This window comes from Apostichopus japonicus, chromosome 9, assembly GCF_037975245.1.
Source record: "Apostichopus japonicus isolate 1M-3 chromosome 9, ASM3797524v1, whole genome shotgun sequence".
In the NCBI taxonomy this organism is placed as follows: Eukaryota; Metazoa; Echinodermata; class Holothuroidea; order Aspidochirotida; family Stichopodidae; genus Apostichopus; species Apostichopus japonicus.
Window position 1 is genome coordinate 27,062,927 of NC_092569.1, and position 21,743 is coordinate 27,084,669.

The 21,743-nt window shown below is 34.5% G+C and overlaps 1 protein-coding gene across 7 annotated transcripts; it reads right to left on the reverse strand.

Moving 5' to 3' along the window:
* Positions 1 to 5,259: 5,259 nt before the first annotated feature.
* Positions 5,260 to 21,379, reverse strand: LOC139974355 (uncharacterized). 7 transcript variants are annotated; one of them, XM_071981431.1, is made up of 8 exons: positions 21,169 to 21,379; positions 19,178 to 19,452; positions 18,829 to 18,927; positions 18,171 to 18,473; positions 17,001 to 17,300; positions 16,291 to 16,596; positions 15,404 to 15,781; positions 5,260 to 5,839 (listed from the first exon to the last, which is right to left on the reverse strand). In XM_071981431.1, the coding sequence occupies exons 2-8, from the start codon at positions 19,299 to 19,301 to the stop codon at positions 5,754 to 5,756; spliced, it is 1,596 nt and encodes a 531-aa protein (XP_071837532.1). In that variant the 5' UTR covers positions 19,302 to 19,452; positions 21,169 to 21,379; the 3' UTR covers positions 5,260 to 5,753. The 7 variants fall into 7 exon arrangements, with proteins under 7 accessions (XP_071837532.1, XP_071837533.1, XP_071837531.1 ...); XM_071981432.1 differs by lacking the exon at positions 15,404 to 15,781 and adding an exon at positions 6,269 to 6,634 and having other exon boundaries at positions 21,169 to 21,376; XM_071981430.1 differs by lacking the exon at positions 5,260 to 5,839 and adding an exon at positions 13,442 to 14,982 and having other exon boundaries at positions 19,178 to 19,443; positions 21,169 to 21,374.
* Between the last annotated feature and the right edge of the window lie 364 nt (positions 21,380 to 21,743).

Below are 21,743 nucleotides of genomic sequence, written 5' to 3' on the forward strand. Positions count from 1 at the left end.
TTTTTTTCTAGTTTTAATTTTGCAATATTTTATTCGGGCTGTGTTGAATGAAGCATAAGGAGAGAAATGAATGTGGATTTCATATCATACAAAATAGCTTTAAACTCTAATTGACCGGATTTCTGCATTGTTCCCGTGATCTAACATTAACCTCTTCTTTTTTCATCTCAAATGAAACCACGATAAGAGAGATAACCTCAAGTGAAAGTCGTATTCGGCAGGGAATTGCCCTTTCAGTTTGTGCATATAAATTTCAAATGATCCTTGTGATGTTACTATGGCTTTATTGTGAGTGGTGTACTATGCTGCTTAATAACGTTACCTGACCTTTGCACTCGGCAGTGTCCATCAAAATATGCCGATGCAACGGTCAGGTTACGTTATTAAGCAACATAGTACCTGACCTTTGCACTCGGCAGTGTCCATCAAAATATGCCGATGGACTTGTGTAATGTAACCGTGATTGGCTTTGGAATTTAATCATAATGGTACCCTGCCATACTTAAAGAGGTAACAGGAATGTTAGAACTCACAAATCACTATATAAAGAAAAGTACATCATGAAAATAACAATTCGAGGCTAAAGTTAGATTTAGCGAAAAACCAATAACAATATTATGACCAGATTACCAGATCTGATAGTAGATAGAGAATAGAAGGTATTAAAGAGATTAGATCAAACCATATCAATGAAACAATATGAGTTTTGTAGAGAGCAAATTAATTGATTGACTAAATTGTTCAGTTGTGCAGAATAAGTCGTTGATTGGAAACGTGTACGTCCACCCGATACTCATAGCTAGTACAGTAACTACTGTTCATGTTCCCCAACCGTGCATCAGTAACTACTGCGCTGTGTGACGTAACACGGTAACATGTGTAACAGGTGGCACAGTAATTACTGCAAGTTTTTACTGTGCCACCTGTAACACATGTTACCGTGTTGCGAACACAGCGCAGTAGTTACTGATGCACGGTTGGGGAACATGAACAGTAGTTACTGTACTAGCTATGAGTATCGGATGGTACGTTCGTGATCAAATCTTAAACGGATTGTTCTCGGCTTTCTATATGTTATAGTTGAAGAGCGCCTCGCAAGATACCGTATATGACGTAAACTACTGTACAACAATATTTTGGATTGAATGAGGGAGACTCCCGTGTATTAGTCCTTTATAGATGAACGGTATTTTCGTTTTCAGTTTGTTAATTTCGTTTTGTTGTACTCAGAAAAACGGAAACATAAGTAATTGATAGGAAGTCAAGATAACTAAGGACAAAATAATGTCAAGATGATGCGGATGTTTCAACATAATACCCACTACTAGTATTTATGTTGAAACATAGTACCCTCAACTAGTATTTCCTGTTTTCGCCATTGTGACATCTACATGAATTTTGTGTTAAGAAAGTTGAAAGTCCTTTAAGAAACATTGCGTCAGTTTGTAGATTAGTAATGAAAAGAGTCAAACTAAATTATATCATTAGCTGCTATAGTTGTTAGTAGTAATGCTACTCAGCATATCCAATTAAAAGAAACTCTTGAATTACATCAAGAAATGATGTCTTCACGAGGCATTGAAATAACGACCATTTGTAGTTACTTTGCTTGCTATCAACATTCAGTTCTGACAATATATTATCGAATAATCAACAAAAGTCGCCAAAAGTTAGTCAACAATTTCGAGCGTTTCTTGATTCAGTTTTCTTGATTCTCTAGTAACACTTCAGTCAAATTTGTTGTTCTTTAAACCTATGCAGCATATTCCTTGAAGGGTTTAGAGAAATGCATTACTTATATCAGGTCCAGAGTTTTGTTTGTCTTCAAATATAGAGGTTCACTGGAGTCATCGCCATGGAATTTGTTGTCCATATTTGTTGATTGTTTGATTAACTCTGCTGGAAAAAAATTAAGTGTAAAGGTCCCGTGATTTCAGTTTCGGTTCAGTGCTTGCATTGATTCACGTCTGTGTAATTTGTGACGCATGTATACACCTATAGGGAATATAAAATCTCGCTCCCAAGTTGACATTAGCGTTATTCTTAACGTGCATTGCTGTTAACCATTGAAATCAGCCTTAAAAAGCCCGAACTTTGACAACACTGTGTAAAGACCGTTGCGGTTGTTAAGTTAAAAACTTGACAAGTGCACCATAAGAACAAGAAAAAAAAAAAATGGAGACAATGAAGGCTTCACTCGTAGGCTTCACTATCGTTATATATAGTTTCAAAAGTCTTGTTTTTAGCACGAAAACTACTTTTACTTCGCAAAGGGAAGTTGTGGTTTGAGTTCTTCTGAACGGCCGATGACCATTCTTTTCATGGAGTAATGGAAATATTAGACTTTGAAACACACGTTTAAATGAAGACAACAAACTTTAATCATAATCGACACTGCCCCCACTTATTGTATTCTGGACATTCTTCTTTAGCTAGGTCAGGAAGAATTACACGGGGGGGGGGGGGGGGCTCATAAATACGTCTATGCGATACACCAAGAAATAGTCGAAGCGTCTTCAACATTGTTTCAAAATATGATACCATTTTAAGTCGAAGATCCGTAATTCATTTATACCCCTCCACTAACGAATGATCATATTATTCCACCCCCCCCCTCCCACGCCCACTCTACAAGAAAAGGTGGTTGCACCCTAACATAATTTCTATATCTATTTAATGAAGACAACATATGGAACTACGAATCCAGTCTCCCATTCTATGGATACGTTATTAATTGTGTTGGGATGGGAAATGTCGGTTTGATATACAAAATAGCTCATTTATTTTGGATTTTTGTTTTGGATTTAAGATACAAAATAACTCAACAGAAGTCTGGTGTTATTGAATGTTGAATGGGGTAACATCTACCAGAAAATTATAGCGAGCTGTGAGCATACTGATATATATCATTTATATGTTAGGTTCTTTCAGAAGGTTCTGGAAATGTTTACCTCTATATAAGAATACCAGGCGCGGATCCAGAGGGGGGGGGGGGTAGCGTCCAGGGGGTCCGGACCCCCCTGCTCTTGGCCAAAAACATAAAAAAAAGAAAAAAAAAGAGAAAAAAAAGAGAGAAAAAATGAGAGAAAGAAAAAAATAATTAAATTAAACGCCAATTTTAAACATGTAGGACGTCAGAAGGGCGGTTATCCTTACAAGCCAGCCAGGTGTGTCTTTGCCGTCAAATGAACTATAGTGTGCACGCGTGCTACATGTGCCAAAAATGCCTAAAAATCGCAATTTTCAGACCGAAAAGTTTCAAAATTGAGGTGGTGTTCGATTTTTTTGGGGCGGTGTGGTGGCAGAGCGTAGGCTGCATAGGATGCGCCAACGAATTCTTCATGAGACTGAGTAATTTCAAAAGCTGCATAGCGCCATAAGTTGATCGTCGCTTGTTATACAGTACATGCTTTTTTTAATGTGCATATTTAACAGTCATGACTGATTCGACTTGAATATGACAGATATTTTATATTGATTTCTGATTGCCAACTTCAACTGTCCGTCATTTTTCATTATGAATTTACATGTAACTGCTCGATGTATGCCCACCTTCACCTCGTTATTTCGCGGACCTAACAAAAACCAGGGTAAATAATGATGTCAGTTGCGTAAATCACTTGGGATAAAAACTTTCGTTGTATTGGGTATTTGCGATAAGGTCTATAGATGAGAAACATCCACGGCGTTTGTTCTCACTAATCTACCATGAATAGATCATCAATAAAACTAGCTAAATCGTACTGATGCAGATACATTTCGAGTGAGTTTTTGTAGGTGCTTTGCATGGCTTAATTGAAGGGGTTCCCTGTTGTACTTAAATATCCAAGAATTTTACAATGGATAGAGGGTAACCCACTTCCCTTAGACCCTAGGATCACTGGAGGCCAAACCCCTCACCTTTCCAGAATCCTGGATCCGGCCATGCATCAAACAGTGGTGACGGAACGGGAGGGGGATTGGTGGCTAAAGGCATTATGATTTTTGTATCATCTCAACTCATCTGATATGTATTACCATATTTCATAGATTGTTTTTATCTCATCAATTGAGAAATTGCAGACATGAGATCCATATTTTCAGGCTAGGTACATGCTGCTTAGAATACTCGGGAAGTGCCATTTCCGGCCATCTGGGGGGTTTTTAAAGCCAAAATTTCTGGTACGCTCCGCGCCAACCGATGGTGGCGCTCCGCTTAGATAGTCTTACGTTCAGGCGCGGCTGGACCAGTCAGACCCCTCCTCCCAAATCCTGCATCCGCCCCTGCATACTTATAATTGAGTTTGTGTGTTTTGCATTATCTTTCAGCTTTCATTACATTGTATAACAAGAAGCGAAAATCAATGAAATGATTACGTAGGTAAAAGAAAATACAATAGAGTCAAAGGTATTTATTTACATGCATGATGATCACAATATTAATTAATGATAATCCATAAAATTTAAAGATGACAAGTTTACAAAAATTTCAAGTAAATTTTAAAGTATTGGTGCATTATTTATATACAAAGCCATATGATATGTACAGGATGTCTCAAAGACATCATATAAATTGAATATTGTTAAAAGCAGAAATATATATAATGTATATATATATATATATATATATATATACACACATTCATAAAACCTAAATTAAATGGAAAAATTAGTTAATGACAAAAAAAAAATAAAACACTTGGAAACTTATCTTTCGGTTGCGATTGGAATTAATAACTATTCTTTAAAATTTCCCAGTTTAAATATTTTCTAAGAAAAGCTTTCATCACAGAGGCTAAACTAAGGACGAGAAATTGCAATTTTTGGCAAGTTTCCATTTTCCATTATACTAGCCATGAAATGAGAACATTAATTGTGGAGTGTTAGCCGGTGCCTTTCAATCAAAAGGTCCCCGGTTCGAGCCACTCCCAGATTAATGTAAGTCGTCCCGTTACAGAGTTGTTGACAATTAACAATTCATAATCATGGATGTTAAATATGAATGTAAGAGATTGACTTCGGTTTGCTTGCGGCTTTGATAAGCCAGTGAGGCTTCTTCGCGAGTTCCTGCTTGCAGGAGGATTTAATATACATACATTAATGTCATATACCACAATGCCTTAAGATAAGATAAATACACCCAAAATGTACTACAACTTTCCTAATTTAGATAACGTTTGAAATATAAGAAATGAAAAATAAAACACGGTAAGTTAACCTGAATGATATTTATCAGTTTATATTATACGGATTAGCGTCGTACAAGATTCTAGAGTTGGGATGATTTTGGGTCAAGAATTTTGTTTTATCAACTGAAGGAAAGTTTCTCCCCAAGGGTTCAATAATACGAATACGAAATTACTTGTTACCAATATTCAAAGTCTCGATTTGGGTATTCTAAACATACAAAGAAACAACACATACTTTATGGTACATGACTTGTATAACAAATCCAAAGTGCTTACAAAATGAACAGAGCCAATTTATGAATTTAAGCCTGGGTAAGGGTATACGATTAATTAATTAATTAAATTTCATTTTTGGAGAGTCTACTATAACATGATTATTAATACAAATGCAAAGTGAATACTAATAAAAGCTGGAGAAAGCAAAAGGCACAATGGGTTACTAATTAATCCTTACTACAAACCCGTCTCAACACTATCCTATCCGATTCAGTGTTCCAAGTCACTAATTATATTCTCGAAGATGGTAGAAGGAACAATAATACAACCGCAGATGACTTTGGTCATGCTTTACATCTCACAATTCTGTCATGTATTTAAGAAAAGGAAGGACGTAATGGTTGCTAACGTGATGACAGCAAGGTGTACTCGCAAATGACTGCCATTTGATCCACCTGTTGGTAAAATTCAACAAATGTTTAGATGTTATTCTTTAAAGACTTTACTAGTTGTTAGCAAGCTTTTATATTTACACAATGTCATTTATTTATCAAGAGACGGTAAAATTATCATAATGAATGAACTTACAAGTATGTCGACAAAACTATAGTTGGTGCATTTGGCATTACAATAACTGGAAATCTGTACAATTGAAATATATAATATTTCTTCATGGACTTCTGTGTGTTAGCTTTTTTTTCCTGTAAAGAACAACACTCATTGGCATTGAATTAATCCCATTCGTAAATAAAACAAAATATTGTAGCAATGTGCCGTTATGACTTTCAATTAACTTGATGTTTATATGTTTGTATTAAATACGATATCATAAAATACATTTCTTGACAAGCTTCCAGTTGGAGGGGATCTTGGCATTTGCTTACCTTTTTTACAAGTAGGATGAACCTTATCTGTTTTACTCCCTATAGTATTCCTTTGTACATTCTTGTCATTTAATGTTGACCTAGACGGGTTCGTAGTGGTACTACCTGTAGTAGAACTATATATCTTCATCTTCGTCGGTGTCGTCTTTAAAGTGGTAGCTACAGAAGTGGTTGTAACAATGTCTCTGACGCATTCCGGAATTGGGCCAGACCAATGAAAGGTGTCCGTTGCTTCATCCAAAATACACTCAACAAGTGTATGATTATTATTTAAATGGAAACCTTCCTCACAGTTATACTCAGCTAACTTGGCACTTTGTTTAACTGTGCCGTGGTTAGGCTGAGGCAAGTTGGTGCAAAATGTTTCTAATGTGAAAAACAAGGAAAAGGTCTTGGCATATATTTATAATGTTGGGTGCATGGGTGGAAATGATACCAGTGCTGGGCCGATTGGATAAAGGTGGTGGCAATTGAAGCAATGAGGCATAGCAAACAGGAAGTTCGAGGTTCGATTCCCGGCCGGGTCCTGGTAAGGTGGGTTTTTTTCATCCAAAGGAATCTACGGTTTAGCCATCTGACATGATTTTCTTATTTAAAATTATTCAAAATTTGAGTTAAAATGTTGAAATGGGAGCCACACGACGTATAAGTTGTAATCCATAATCCTTTGCGGGTTTTTCCCACATTTCGTGGTCGCTTAACCTTCGTAAAATAACTGCTGATTATTGATTATTAAACGCAACGTCTATCATAGATCAACAATAATGTCACTTCGTGTGATATTCGTTTCCCCGTACCTTATTGTGGTAATGCAGCATTACAAATGACTATGGGGTAACAACCTACAACAACATACAATTTAAATTCAAAGTTTACCTGCTTCAAAGTCTATTTGTTAAGTAAATTATTTATTATTTTTGTTACACATTCATTTCTTACTTACGGCTAGGCTTGTCAATAAAAAGTGGTAATTCTGTGTAAATTGTCAGATTCAAACCACCAGGGGTGCACTCTGTACAATCATAGCACGTTGGTAAAAAGCCCTCATTCACAGTTTTACGAAGCATTCAAACCAGTAGAATCACTACGGTTGAGTGGTACGGACTTCCGTCTGTGACACGAAGGTCTGGTGTTCGATTCCTACCTTCGCCTGATGAGTTCCAAAGGATGAAACCGGTCGTGAAGTGGAAGTTTGCTGGTGTATTTTGTCTTTATAAACTTATAAACGAAAGAGATACATTGAAAAGACTATGTTAAATGAAATATTATACGACCAAGGCAAATGAACATATATAGTAATTTAACCTCCACCAGGATTATCACCCGGCCAGCCCGTTTCATATGTGGACAGTCACCCTAGGCTATGGACACCGATTGTCTGTCCTGAGGTTCGAAACCCGCATGAAGTCGTTAATTCACTGCAGGATATATTCCACATGTATCGAACAATGCTAGTCCTCTCTTGGTGACATATTTGGCTATCAATCGTGAGGCTAACAATCTCCAAACTCATTTGTGAATCCTAAAACCCTCAATATATATATATATATATATATATATATATATATATATATATATATATATATATATATATATATATAGATAGATATATAGATATATAGATATAGATATATATATATATATATATATATATATATATATATATATATATATATATATATATATATATATATATATATATATATAGATATATATACACATATAGGAATAACGGAAAAAACCGTTAAACAACTATGCTGCATGTAGAGAAAGGCTGGATCTCGAGTGAGATACAATAATTGAATTAGGTAAGTGATTGGAAGTAAAACAGCCAATGTTTGGTTTTTGCAGAGCTTTCGAGCAAAACTAGCTCTTCTTCAGTGCATGATCACCGAAAGTGACAAGGAGTAGCAGGAATTGAAACTATTTTAAAGAGAAGATGTCGGCATGGTTGTAAAGGCAAAGCGACTTCCTAATTTCTGCTGAATTGAGCAGAAGTTTTAGAAATTCGGATTATTTTAATCCGCGTCGGATTATTTTAATCCGATTCCGTCGTAATTGTAAAGGAATTGTCTTGGTTTATCTGGGACGGCAAATCGTTTCTGATGTTTAAACCGAATGGTGCCGTGGTCTTTAGGTTTAGTTCCCAGAAATTTTCTTTCGCTTTCCTAGATTTATCTGTCCAAGAATCGTTCTGGTTAATGGCAATAACACGCAAATTATCAATTGAATGATTTTGGAGATTGAAGTGATTTGCTGATTTGGAGATTGGAGTAAATATATATATATTTACATATATATGTTAATGAAATGGAGGTAAACGACAAAGGCAAATTAATATATATAATTAAAAACGTAATGAGTTGGAAAATCCAGAACAGTGAAAAAACTTCCAGCCTACACCGGGATTCGAATCCGGGCCTCCAGCTTTATATGCGGATACCCTAACCACTAGGCTATGGACGCTGATTGTATGTCCAGAGGTTCGAAACCGGTAAGGAAGGTCGTAATTCCACTGTAAGCGTTAGTCACCTGTATCGAATAATACAAGGTTCTGTTTGGGTGACATATTTACCACACTCTAGAGATCAAACATGATACTAACTAACTCGAAATCATTTGTGATTCTTAAAGCCGGATTTCGAAAGAGATACTTTGAACAGATTTCATGTTAATGAAATGGAGGTAAACCACAATGGTAAATGAATATATATAATTGAAAACGTAATGAATTGGAAAATCCAGAATAGTGAAACATATGCATATATATATATATATATTATGTATATATAACTTGCAGCTTCAAAGTGTAGTCCTTGGTTTTAGAATCAAAATATACTATTCACATTGCTCTAATTTGTTACCTGTTCACGGTCGTTGATCCATGTTAGATTTATAAAACTCTCAGATCAGTTCTTATGTTCCGATACCAATGTAGCACAACAAGTTGACTGGTATGTCACGTACAATGTGCCCCTCAATGGCAATGCCTAACGTGTTATAGAATATTCTGAGGGCAAAGACAATATTTGTGTTTAGTTAACCCTTCAGTGGTACAATACATTTAGGTATTCAAGATAACACTGATTTAGGTTATATCACTAAATCGAAGCAAAGTTCGTCATTTTCATTGTAAAGTCTTCAATAGAAATCAAACTGGATATGGTACCTGAGATTTTTAGTGTTTGTCTACCTGCGATAGTGGTTATTTTTATCAGTAAGGTTTGCATACCAGTCAGCTAAGTGACTGTAAATCAATATTGTCGAAGAAACGAAACCGATTCACTAAACACGAGTCAAAGATTAGGTCAAAAGCTCGTTCGTGCTTTCATGGCGTCTATTTTAAAATTAGCAATCATTCTGTATCTAAACATAATTATGCCATGTTTAATGATCTTAGATATTATGATCTCAAAAAATAGTTATATTATAATATAATTTTTTGTTCTTCCTTGGCTGAAAATATCCCTGATAACTTCGAATATTAACAATTACTCACGGCTTAAGGGGTGACCGTTTGCTTGATATTAATATACAATGATACTTAACACATGTCCTGTTTATGACAATATCTATTTCTGAAACAAAACAGGTGTATTTATAATTCTGCATTACTCCATTCCATTGCAAACGCAAAAAAAAGCATTCCTTTAAGAATCGTTCCGTTACATCTCGATCTACGAAAGGTATATATGTTGAATACGGGGGATGCAGCACGAGGCACACTCAGGCAATCACGGAGTGAGAAATTAGTACAGCTTTACCACTTCTCTGAGCTTAAGACCAAAGACATCAAAATGTAACTAGTCAAGTCACTTTAACTCCAAACTATCGGTAACTAAACTCCCATAACTGATCTTATTGGGATTTACCTACGCTTGTATTGAAATTAATGATTGATATTACTCATAATCGCTTCCTTGACGATTTCCAAGTACACTACGCGGAAACAACTCACAGTCTTGGAATGTCACATGTTTAACTTCTAAACAAGAGTCGCTTCCTTATATGGTCATCTGCTGGTTTTCGGGAGAATCGCCAACACGTGTAGCCTACTTAGAGACATTCCAAGGAAACAGCAACCGGAAATGGATGCTGTTCCTCTGTTTTGTCCGTAACAGAATTGTGATATCTTATTGTCAGAAAGATATTTATTTTTGTTATCATTTTCTTTAAATTCTTTGTTAATACATTTTTAAAGAAAAAAAAAAGAATCAAGACTTGAAATTTTTGTACGGCTTTCATGTATTGATGTAAGTTAGTCCTATTTTCTTAAAATATTTGCTTATGACTTTCTTGGTGTCTGGGAAATTGTGAGGGAATCTTTCTGTTCTTTTTAAAAACAGTTGTTTGCAAATTATTAGTTGATATTCACTGGATAATTGATCAGTTTGTTGTTACGACTATATTAAGGAAAACATCTTAAGATCTTACAATGGGCGCGTTTGAAAAGGTGGAGTGAAAAAGTGTTTAAGAATATTCATAAACGGAGATCGAGAAATCGGCTGGCTTGTCGATTAACGTAGCCAGAATATCTAATTGTAAACCCGATTCTTAATTGTTGCAGGTTTTTGTAGTCAAAGCCGCTCTTAGATATGTTTTGTCTATATATATATATAGAGGCCTCAATTTGAATCAAGAATAGCAGAGGCCCAATTAAAATGCAATGGATTTGGCCCTAGATACGACGAAACCCACTCACCATGAACAGTCCTCCAAAATAAAGAAAACATTTTGAACTTCAAAATGGTGCATTCTGAAGCATCTTTTGACTATAATATTGTTCTTGAATAAGGTCTAAAAGCAAGATTATTTTAAAAACTACACTCTAATTGAATGTTTGGGTAAGGTTCGGGTAATTGGGTAGTTAACGCAAGAAGTAAACAGGCTAAGTATGTAATTGCGTTTGACTGCATAAAAGGCTTAATTGCGCAAACACTACGTATAAATGTGTACGTTAGTGCATTGAAATAGGGCAAACAAGGAGCATATAGTTTTATTTTATTTATGCTTATTTTCTGAGCGTAGACATCATTTTAGTTTTATCTTGTTAATTCTGTTGTTTACACTCTAGTGTGTTATTTGCTTGTTTCAGTCAGTCAATCAATAGATCGAATAAACAACGATTTATAAGAGTGAAGCAAGGGAATGAACTCAATACCAAAGTATCCACAAAACTTCTTCTAAGCAAACATTTGCAGGTATAATTCAGTACATTGGATACACATGTAAATATAATATGTGATACTGGTTATCATTGTCATGCAATGAAAGTCAACTCTGATGATAAATGCTGATTGATAATCATATCTAAATTGTTACTTGTATGCTTTATTGGAAATTTAGCCTTTATTCTGGCAAACTTTTTGAATCTCTGAAATGTATACTATATCGTTTATGCAATTAGACAAAATATTTGATTGCAATGGGAGTCGAACCATTTACTAAATGACTACCAGCTCCATGTTCTACCAAACTGTATCAAAAAGACTTGACAGCTACAAAAAAATCAATTTGCATATTAAGTATTGATGTAGTTCTTCGTTAAAATATTTCTATAAATATAATTGATATACAAAGTCTTTTGGAAGGGCATTTCTTGCCAATTCAAAGAACACTAACAAAGATAACACTTAATATTTCGTAATATTACTGTCTATATTACGTTCCCTTGTATTGAATACCTCTTCTACTTCATTTAATATGCATGTTCCTTGTTGTTCTCTACATAGTTATGTTTCTAGTTTTCAGTGAATCTGTGTCCATAATCCCCAGTGCTTGATTGTTTAAATTCTGCTAAAGTTCCATTTGTGATTTCTGGCAGGCTTTACCACAAGCTAGTTAGGTAGGAGAACCACCAAAGTCACGTTGGGCCTTTGTATATATTATTTTTTTTATTCTTATATCAAGTTTATTTTGCTTTGTTAGTTAGCGTACTTATTGCAGGAAATTGTTGACCCCTTGTCCCTTCGTTTATAGTTGTATTGGAATTACTGAGTCTAAAAACATTGGTAATGTATGTTGAACATACACCAAGATAATCCAAGCTGCTATACATGATACATCTGCAGTAGTAACAAACTAGAATATGATAGATATTAATTTCCAAACAGTATTTAGGTTACCGATATAGTAACATCTTTCAACCGAGGAACTGGTAGATGTCTGTGTTAGACAACGCATTTAGACGATTCAGTTAAATCCTCCCAGTTCGTTCACATTATCAATTTCAACTTCAGGTTCCAATTTCACGCACAGGAATGTCGTTGACCGTAGCTTTCAGAAGGATGCACCACGTATATGGATCTCCCTCCCGTTTGAACTTAGGTCTTTGGATTATATTATTCAATTTAGGCGCTGTCTTAAAACTTTCCTTTCCTCTCAACTCTATAAGTTTTTGCACCTTCGGCACCCGTAAAGCGCATTTGGACAACTTTTGTTGGAGTCTGCACTATATAAGACTAATTACTACTATTATTTATATTATTATCACTATAGATGAAAGCCATTTTCATTTTCAGTTTGTAAAATTTCGTTTTGTTATACTCAGAAAAACGGAAACATAAGTAATCGATAGGAAGTGAAGATAATTAAGGGTAAAATAATGTTTATATGATGAGGAAGCTTCAACATAATACCCAATACTAGTATTTATGTTTCAACATAAGTTTCCACAACAAGTATTTCCTGTTTTCGCCATTGTGACATCTACATGAATTTATACTAAGACAGTTGAAAGTCCTTTAGAAAAACACTGCGTCAGTTTGCAGATTAGTAATGAAAGGAGGCAAATTCATTTATTATTATTATTATTAGCTGCTATAGTTTTTATTTTCAGTTAATTAATAAACTGGATCAGGAAGAACTCATGATAAACTGGGTCATGAAGAACTCATGGGGGGGGGGGGGGACTCATATACATATAACACGTCTATTCGATACAATAACGTCTTGAACATTGTTTCAAAAGTTACAAAATGTGGTATCATCTTTGAATCCAAGAACCGTTAGACCCCTCCCCTTCCGCCCAATAGCGAATTATCATAATACACCAATCACCTTCTCCACTCTACAAGAAAAGGTGGTTGCACCCCTGACCTACTGATACATGTATACTGAAGACTATATAAAGAACTAAGAATCCAATCTCTAATTCTATGGATAAGTTATTTATTGTGTTGGGATGGGGAATGTCGGGTTGGTATAAAAAATAAGTCAACAGAAATCTGGTGTTATGGAATGTTGAATGGAGTAACATTTACCAGCACATAAATGAGCTGTCTTAGGAATTTTACAGTGAGCATGCTGATAAATATCATTTATCTGTTAGATTCTTTCAGAAGCTTCTGGAAATTTTTACCTTAGTCAATTTTGTTTGCTATAAGAATACTTATATGTGTGTATGTGTGTTTTTATAACGCCTTCGCTTTAATTGCATTGTATAAACAAGAAGTGAAAATCAGTTAAAGGACTACATAGTGACAGATGAGAAGAAATAGAAACTTGTCAAAAGTATTTATTTACATGCACCTCATGACGATCATTATACTAATGGACGATAATTTGATATATTAAGATATCATCCAGAATATGATGGTTTTACAGTAAAAATATATACAGGAAATTTCAGTGAATTAAAGACTATGGGTGCATTATTTATATAAAAACTATATTCACAGTTACAAGTTGTATCTATCTGAGAGTATAAAATTGATGACTTTAAAGACATCATGCAAATTGATTATTGCAAAAGTAGAAACATATTTACAATCATGAAACTTAATTTAATGAAACAATGTTAGTTAATGATAAAAAAACGAAAAATACTTTGCTAGATAATAAGCTAATTTAAAACAAATACAATTTCAACACAGAGACTAAACGGAGACTTGAAACTTCAATTTTGGCAAGTTTTCATTATCCACACTAGTCGTGAAATTAGGACAGAGAAATGATAGAGATGTTTACCAAAAATGTCCTACAACTGTCCTGAGTAAGATAACGTTTGGAATATTACAAATGAAAATAAAACTCATGATTGATATTTATCAGTTTATATTACACGGATAGGAGTAGTACAAATACCCAAGTGTTTGGGATGATTTGGGATCAACAAAGTTCTTTTATTAACTTAAGAAAAGTTGTTCATCAAGGATTTACTAATAGGAATAATTACTAATTACTTGTTACCAATGTTCAAAGTCTCGATTTGGGTATTGCAAACATACAAAAAAAAAACCATACAGATTATATAGTATATGTTTTGAATGAAAGTGATAACAATATAAGCACAGCTAACTTTATAAACTTAAGCGTGGGTAAGGGTATACGATTTATTGCATTTATATAACCTTCAAATAAACATGTACTTCTTAACAATCTTACTGAATTTCTTAGAACACTTCTTAAACATTATTATTTATACAAATGAAAAGTGAATACTATCGAAATCTGGAGAAAGCAAAGAGCACATAAGTGAGTAACTAAACCTTACTATAAACCCGTCTCAACACTATCCTATCCGATTTGGTCATGTTCCAAATCACTAAGTATATACTCGATGATGGTAGGAAGACCATTAATACAACCGCAGATGATTTTGGCCATGCTTTATATCTCACAAACCTACCATGTAATTAAAAATAGGAAGGGCGTAATGGCTGCTAACGTGATGAAAGCAAGGTGTACTCGCAAATGACTGCCATTTGATCCACCTGTTGGTAAAATTCAACAAATGATTAGATGTTATTCTTCAAAGAAATTTAGTAGTTGTTAGCAAGCTTTCATATTTACACAATTTTATTTTATTTACCAAGAGACATTAAAACTATGATTATTAACGAACATAAAAGTATGTTAACAAAACTATAGTTTGTGCAATTGGCATTACAATAGCTTAAAAAATTATACAATTCATATATAAAATATTTCTTCATGGGATTCTATATGTGTTAGCTTTGTTTTCGGTATTGCTATTGGAAATATTTCCCATTCATAAATAGTACAACAAATTAAGGCTAATGTGCTGTTATGACTTCCAATTAACATGATGATTATATGTTTATATTAATACGATATCATAAAATACCTTTCTTGACAAGCTTCCGATTGGATGGGATCTTGGCATTTGCTTACCTCTTTTAGTAGTAGGATGAACCTTATCTGTATTACGCCCTCTGGTTTTCATGTGTACATTCTTGTCATTTAATGTCGGCCTAGGCGTGTTCGTAGTAGGACTACCTGTAGTAGAACTATATATCTTCATCTTCGTCGTTGTCATCTTTGGAGTGGTTGCTACAGAAGTGGTTGCTACAGAAGTGGTTGTAACAATGTCTCTGACACATTTCGGAATTGGTCCAGTCCAATCATAGGTTTCAGTTGCGTCATCCAAAATACACTCAACAAGTGCATTATTATTCAAATGGAAACCTTCCTCACAGTTATACACAGCTAACTTAGCAGTTTGTTCAACTGTGCCGTGGTTAGGCGGAAGCAAATTGGTGCAAAATGTTTCTAATGTGAACAAAATTAAAATATGTTGGCAAATATTTATAACGTTGGGTGCATTGGTGGAAACCATACCGGTGCTGTGGCCGATTGGATTATGGCGGTGGCAATTGAAGCATTGAGGCTTAGCAAAAAGTAAGTTCGGGGTTTGATTCCCGGCCAGGTTATAGTAAGGTGGGTTTTTTATCCAAGAGGAATGTATGGCTTTCCCATCTGACATGACTTTCTAACTTGAAAATATTCAAAATTGGAGTTAAAATGTTGAAATGGGAGCCAGCCGACGTGCAGGTTGTAATCCATAATCTCTCGTAGGTTTCTCCCATATTTTGTGGTCGCTTAAGCGTCGTAAAAATAACTGCTGATTACTGATTATTAAACGCAACGTTGTCATATATCAACATATTATGTCACTACGTGTGATATTCGTTCCCCATACCTATTGATGATAATGCAGCATTACAAATGACTGTGGGGTAACAACCTTACAACAACATACAACTTAAATCAAAGTTTACCTGCTTCAAAGTCTATTTGGTAAGTAAATGATTTATTATTCACATCAACCAAAATCACTTTGTATCTGGCGTTGTTTTCTTCGGAAACTCGGCGTATCATAAGTGATCCATTATTGGATACGTCGTACTTGTTGTCTCTGAAACCAGGCCCAGAGATGGTCGAACCTTCTCGTTGTATCAGAGGATCATTGTCAGAATCTTCAACAATCCAAGAAACTCTTTTAAAGTCAGTATTGAAATGACAATTGATAATGCTCGGTTCTCCAAGAAGGCCTCTCTGAGGAGATGGACATTCTGATGACTCGACTGAAAATATTCAGTAAGATTGAAAAAATAGTTACCTCTATTTAAAAATGAAAATGTAGAGTTGTTATTAGACAAAAAAGAGAACTGATTAAAGAGAAAGATGAAATAAAAATAATGAGTTGATATATAATAAAAGGGTGACAATAAGGTCAATTGAAATAGGAAAATCCAACAATTATAATCAGAAAATAAAACTGAGGTGAAATGGGAGGATAATAATTAATGTGTTGATCCTGTTCACTTATCTTGTGACACTTATTCTTAATTCTGTCAGTCTGGACCTTGTCAATAGAAAACAATTTTATTTAGTTTTGTGGTAAAACTTTCACTGAGCTACGCTGGCTATTACCTGTAGCTTTCAGTGGTCAGTGCGAAAATGTAAAGTATTGATTTTAGTGACTCACCAGTAACAGAAAAATCTACGAAAATTGTCTTTTCGCGAAATTCAGTGTCGAGTAAGATCACTTTATATGTCTGTTCATGCGTGTGCTGAACTTTTTTAATAACTAGTGATCCGTTTAGCAACATATCATGTTCGTTACTGTCATATCCTCGCCCGAATTTCGACCCACTTTCAGATCTAATCAGTGGTTCAATATCGTCGTGCTCTTCAAACCAATACACCCCTTCATTTTCTGGGTTGAAGCAACAACTTATCACGCCCTCTGTGTGCAAGCGTCCAGTCACACTAGGAAGACAATTCTCTGAAAAAATCAAGTAGTATGAAAAAATGTATAGTTAAGAAACATTTAGTCTTGTTAAGTTAAGGCTCAACATAGCAGAAGTACAAAAAAGGGTTATAAGTATCTCTGATATTGCTCTGTGATGTAGTTCGGCTGCTCAAAACTATGAAATTTCCCCGTTACTGTGATCAAATTCAACCAGAAAGAAACAGATTTACAATTGCAAATGTCAAAAATCAAGCTAGGAAAAACATCATCACCTTCACGAATGTGTTGATTGTAACGAATTTTATTTCCGATAAATAATTGTGAAATTATCTGTGGAAAAGTCAGAGAATACAGCTATGACGTTACCTAGTTACTCTTATAAATTTAATTGGTTTCGTTGAGACTATTAAATGGCGCTCGCAAAATTTGGTCGAAAAAATTTGACTTACACGAACGGAATACAGCTACGGTGTCTTACGAGTGCAGTACGCAAAGCTGGGAAAATACACGCGTAGTTACCGTACAAAACGTTCCATTTCAGATTTTAAAGTTACACCAACTTGAATGTTATTGCTTTATTTTTCTACTTGAAAAACTTGTTTTTTTTGTCGTGAAATTTTATCGATATTACACGAGGTATGGTACGCAATGTCCAACTTTCTCAACATTGAAATATGTCGTCTTAAAAAAATCATAGAAATGTTTTTAATATAAATTCTTCTTTAGCTTTATTATTTGCTTCATTGATTTAATGTTATACAAAATATGATAGCGCCACAATGAAATATTCTCCAGCCTTCAAATATGTCATATTAATATCAATTTGATATATTTTTTAAAAGTCACGCAGGTCTATTTTTGTCCGTTCGTGTATGCAGTAATCAGTTGAGCTTGCCTACTCACCAGTAACAGAGAAGTCCACCGTGAATGTTTCATCTCTAAATTCCGAGTTGAGTAGGATTACTTTATATTGCTGGTTATTAGTGAATTGAGTGTTCTTTATAACGAGTGATCCATTTTGTAATACGTCATATTCGTGACTTTCGTGACCTCTACCAATCTTATATCCACTCTCTAATCTAATCAATGGTTCTATTTCATCAGATTCATCAAACCAATACACGCCTTTAATGTTTGGATCAAAGTCACAAGGTAGTATGACACTCTCTCCGCAAGAGCCACTAACGTGAGGTGAGCAACGGTTTCCTGCGAGTGTAAAAATATAAATAAAAACAAAACTTATTTTAATTTAGAGGAACACTTTAAGAGAATTGTGATATGATGTTCCCTTGTCGAAATGCATAATACACGCGATTTTCAACGGTCACCGCGTAAGGACAAGTGTTTACTATATTGTAATATTCCCCGCTGAAGAGCACTCGTACCGACAGTTTGAGTACATAAACGTATGTGTTAGAATCAATATGACGACATAAACTTGGATTAAATAGTGACATTGTTAAGTTTAAAGATGCTAGAAAACTCGTCATTTTGGTAGTATTAGGGGTTTAGCACTGATTGACGTACTCTCTTAATAGGGCGATTTCAATAGAAAACATACCATTCGCTGAACCAAGGAAAAGAAGTAGAGTAACCAGAAAATATATGCCGACTGCTCTTTTCCAGCCAGAGAATTCCATTTTTCTTGAATCTTTTCTACCTGGTAATAAATGAATGATATAAGTTATTTCAAAAATTAACAACGACAAGGTTAAACTCGACTGTTGCTTGGCGGTATGAATATTTATGTTTCTGGTAACAGGAATCTGTAATCTGTATCCATAATCCAGGAATTAGATACATGATGATAAAAACGAGGTCTCAAAGTTTTAAAATTTCTTCATCAAAGTATCATCTGATAATTGTCACGATATGTCATACCACTTGTTACACATTCATTTCTTACTTACGGCTAGGCTTGTCAATAAAAAGTGGTAATTCTGTGTAAATTGTCAGATTCAAACCACCAGGGGTGTACTCTGTACAATCATAGCACGTTGGTAAAAAGCCCTCATTCACAGTTTTACGAAGCATTCAAACCAGTAGAATCACTACGGTTGAGTGGTACGGACTACCGTCTGTGACACGAAGGTCTGGTGTTCGATTCCTACCTTCGCCTGATGAGTTCCAAAGGATGAAACCGGTCGTGAAGTGGAAGTTTGCTGGTGTATTTTGTCTTTATAAACTTATAAACGAAAGAGATACATTGAAAAGACTATGTTAAATGAAATATTATACGACCAAGGCAAATGAACATATATAGTAATTTAACCTCCACCAGGATTATCACCCGGCCAGCCCGTTTCATATGTGGACAGTCACCCTAGGCTATGGACACCGATTGTCTGTCCTGAGGTTCGAAACCCGCATGAAGTCGTTAATTCACTGCAGGATATATTCCACATGTATCGAACAATGCTAGTCCTCTCTTGGTGACATATTTGGCTATCAATCGTGAGGCTAACCATCTCCAAACTCATTTGTGAATCCTAAAACCCTCAATATATATATATATATATATATATATATATATATATATAGATATATAGATATATAGATATATAGATATATATATATATATATATATATATATATATATATATATATATATATATATATATATATATATATATATATATATATATATATATATATATATATATATACACACATATAGGAATAACGGAAAAAACCGTTAAACAACTATGCTGCATGTAGAGAAAGGCTGGATCTCGAGTGAGATACAATAATTGAATTAGGTAAGTGATTGGAAGTAAAACAGCCAATGTTTGGTTTTTGCAGAGCTTTCGAGCAAAACTAGCTCTTCTTCAGTGCATGATCACCGAAAGTGACAAGGAGTAGCAGGAATTGAAACTATTTTAAAGAGAAGATGTCGGCATGGTTGTAAAGGCAAAGCGACTTCCTAATTTCTGCTGAATTGAGCAGAAGTTTTAGAAATTCGGATTATTTTAATCCGCGTCGGATTATTTTAATCCGATTCCGTCGTAATTGTAAAGGAATTGTTTTGGTTTATCTGGGACGGCAAATCGTTTCTGATGTTTAAACCGAATGGTGCCGTGGTCTTTAGGTTTAGTTCCCAGAAATTTTCTTTCGCTTTCCTAGATTTATCTGTCCAAGAATCGTTCTGGTTAATGGCAATAACACGCAAATTATCAATTGAATGATTTTGGAGATTGAAGTGATTTGCTGATTTGGAGATTGGAGTAAATATATATATATTTACATATATATGTTAATGAAATGGAGGTAAACGACAAAGGCAAATTAATATATATAATTAAAAACGTAATGAGTTGGAAAATCCAGAACAGTGAAAAAACTTCCAGCCTACACCAGGATTCGAATCCGGGCCTCCAGCTTTATATGCGGATACCCTAACCACTAGGCTATGGACGCTGATTGTATGTCCAGAGGTTCGAAACCGGTAAGGAAGGTCGTAATTCCACTGTAAGCGTTAGTCACCTGTATCGAATAATACAAGGTTCTGTTTGGGTGACATATTTACCACACTCTAGAGATCAAACATGATGCTAACTAACTCGAAATCATTTGTGATTCTTAAAGCCGGATTTCGAAAGAGATACTTTGAACAGATTTCATGTTAATGAAATGGAGGTAAACCACAATGGTAAATGAATATATATAATTGAAAACGTAATGAATTGGAAAATCCAGAATAGTGAAACATATGCATATATATATATATATATATATATATATATATATATATATATATATATATATATATATATATATATATATATATATATATATATATATATATATATATATATATTATGTATATATAACTTGCAGCTTCAAAGTGTAGTCCTTGGTTTTAGAATCAAAATATACTATTCACATTGCTCTAATTTGTTACCTGTTCACGGTCGTTGATCCATGTTAGATTTATAAAACTCTCAGATCAGTTCTTATGTTCCGATACCAATGTAGCACAACAAGTTGACTGGTATGTCACGTACAATGTGCCCCTCAATGGCAATGCCTAACGTGTTATAGAATATTCTGAGGGCAAAGACAATATTTGTGTTTAGTTAACCCTTCAGTGGTACAATACATTTAGGTATTCAAGATAACACTGATTTAGGTTATATCACTAAATCGAAGCAAAGTTCGTCATTTTCATTGTAAAGTCTTCAATAGAAATCAAACTGGATATGGTACCTGAGATTTTTAGTGTTTGTCTACCTGCGATAGTGGTTATTTTTATCAGTTAGGTTTGCATACCAGTCAGCTAAGTGACTGTAAATCAATATTGTCGAAGAAACGAAACCGATTCACTAAACACGAGTCAAAGATTAGGTCAAAAGCTCGTTCGTGCTTTCATGGCGTCTATTTTAAAATTAGCAATCATTCTGTATCTAAACATAATTATGCCATGTTTAATGATCTTAGATATTATGATCTCAAAATAGTTATATTATAATATAATTT

Bases quoted from the DNA above. Each gene is read 5' to 3' on its own strand.
- LOC139974355 (XM_071981430.1), bottom strand. From the start codon at position 19,301: ATGCTTCGTAAAACTGTGAATGAGGGCTTTTTACCAACGTGCTATGAT. The intron at 15,782-16,290 runs GTAAACTTTGAT...TGTTCACATTAG, and splicing joins CCAAATAGACTTTGAAGCAG to AAACATTTTGCACCAATTTG. The intron at 14,983-15,403 runs GTAAGCAAATGC...TTTTACCAACAG, and splicing joins TCATCCTACTACTAAAAGAG to GTGGATCAAATGGCAGTCAT.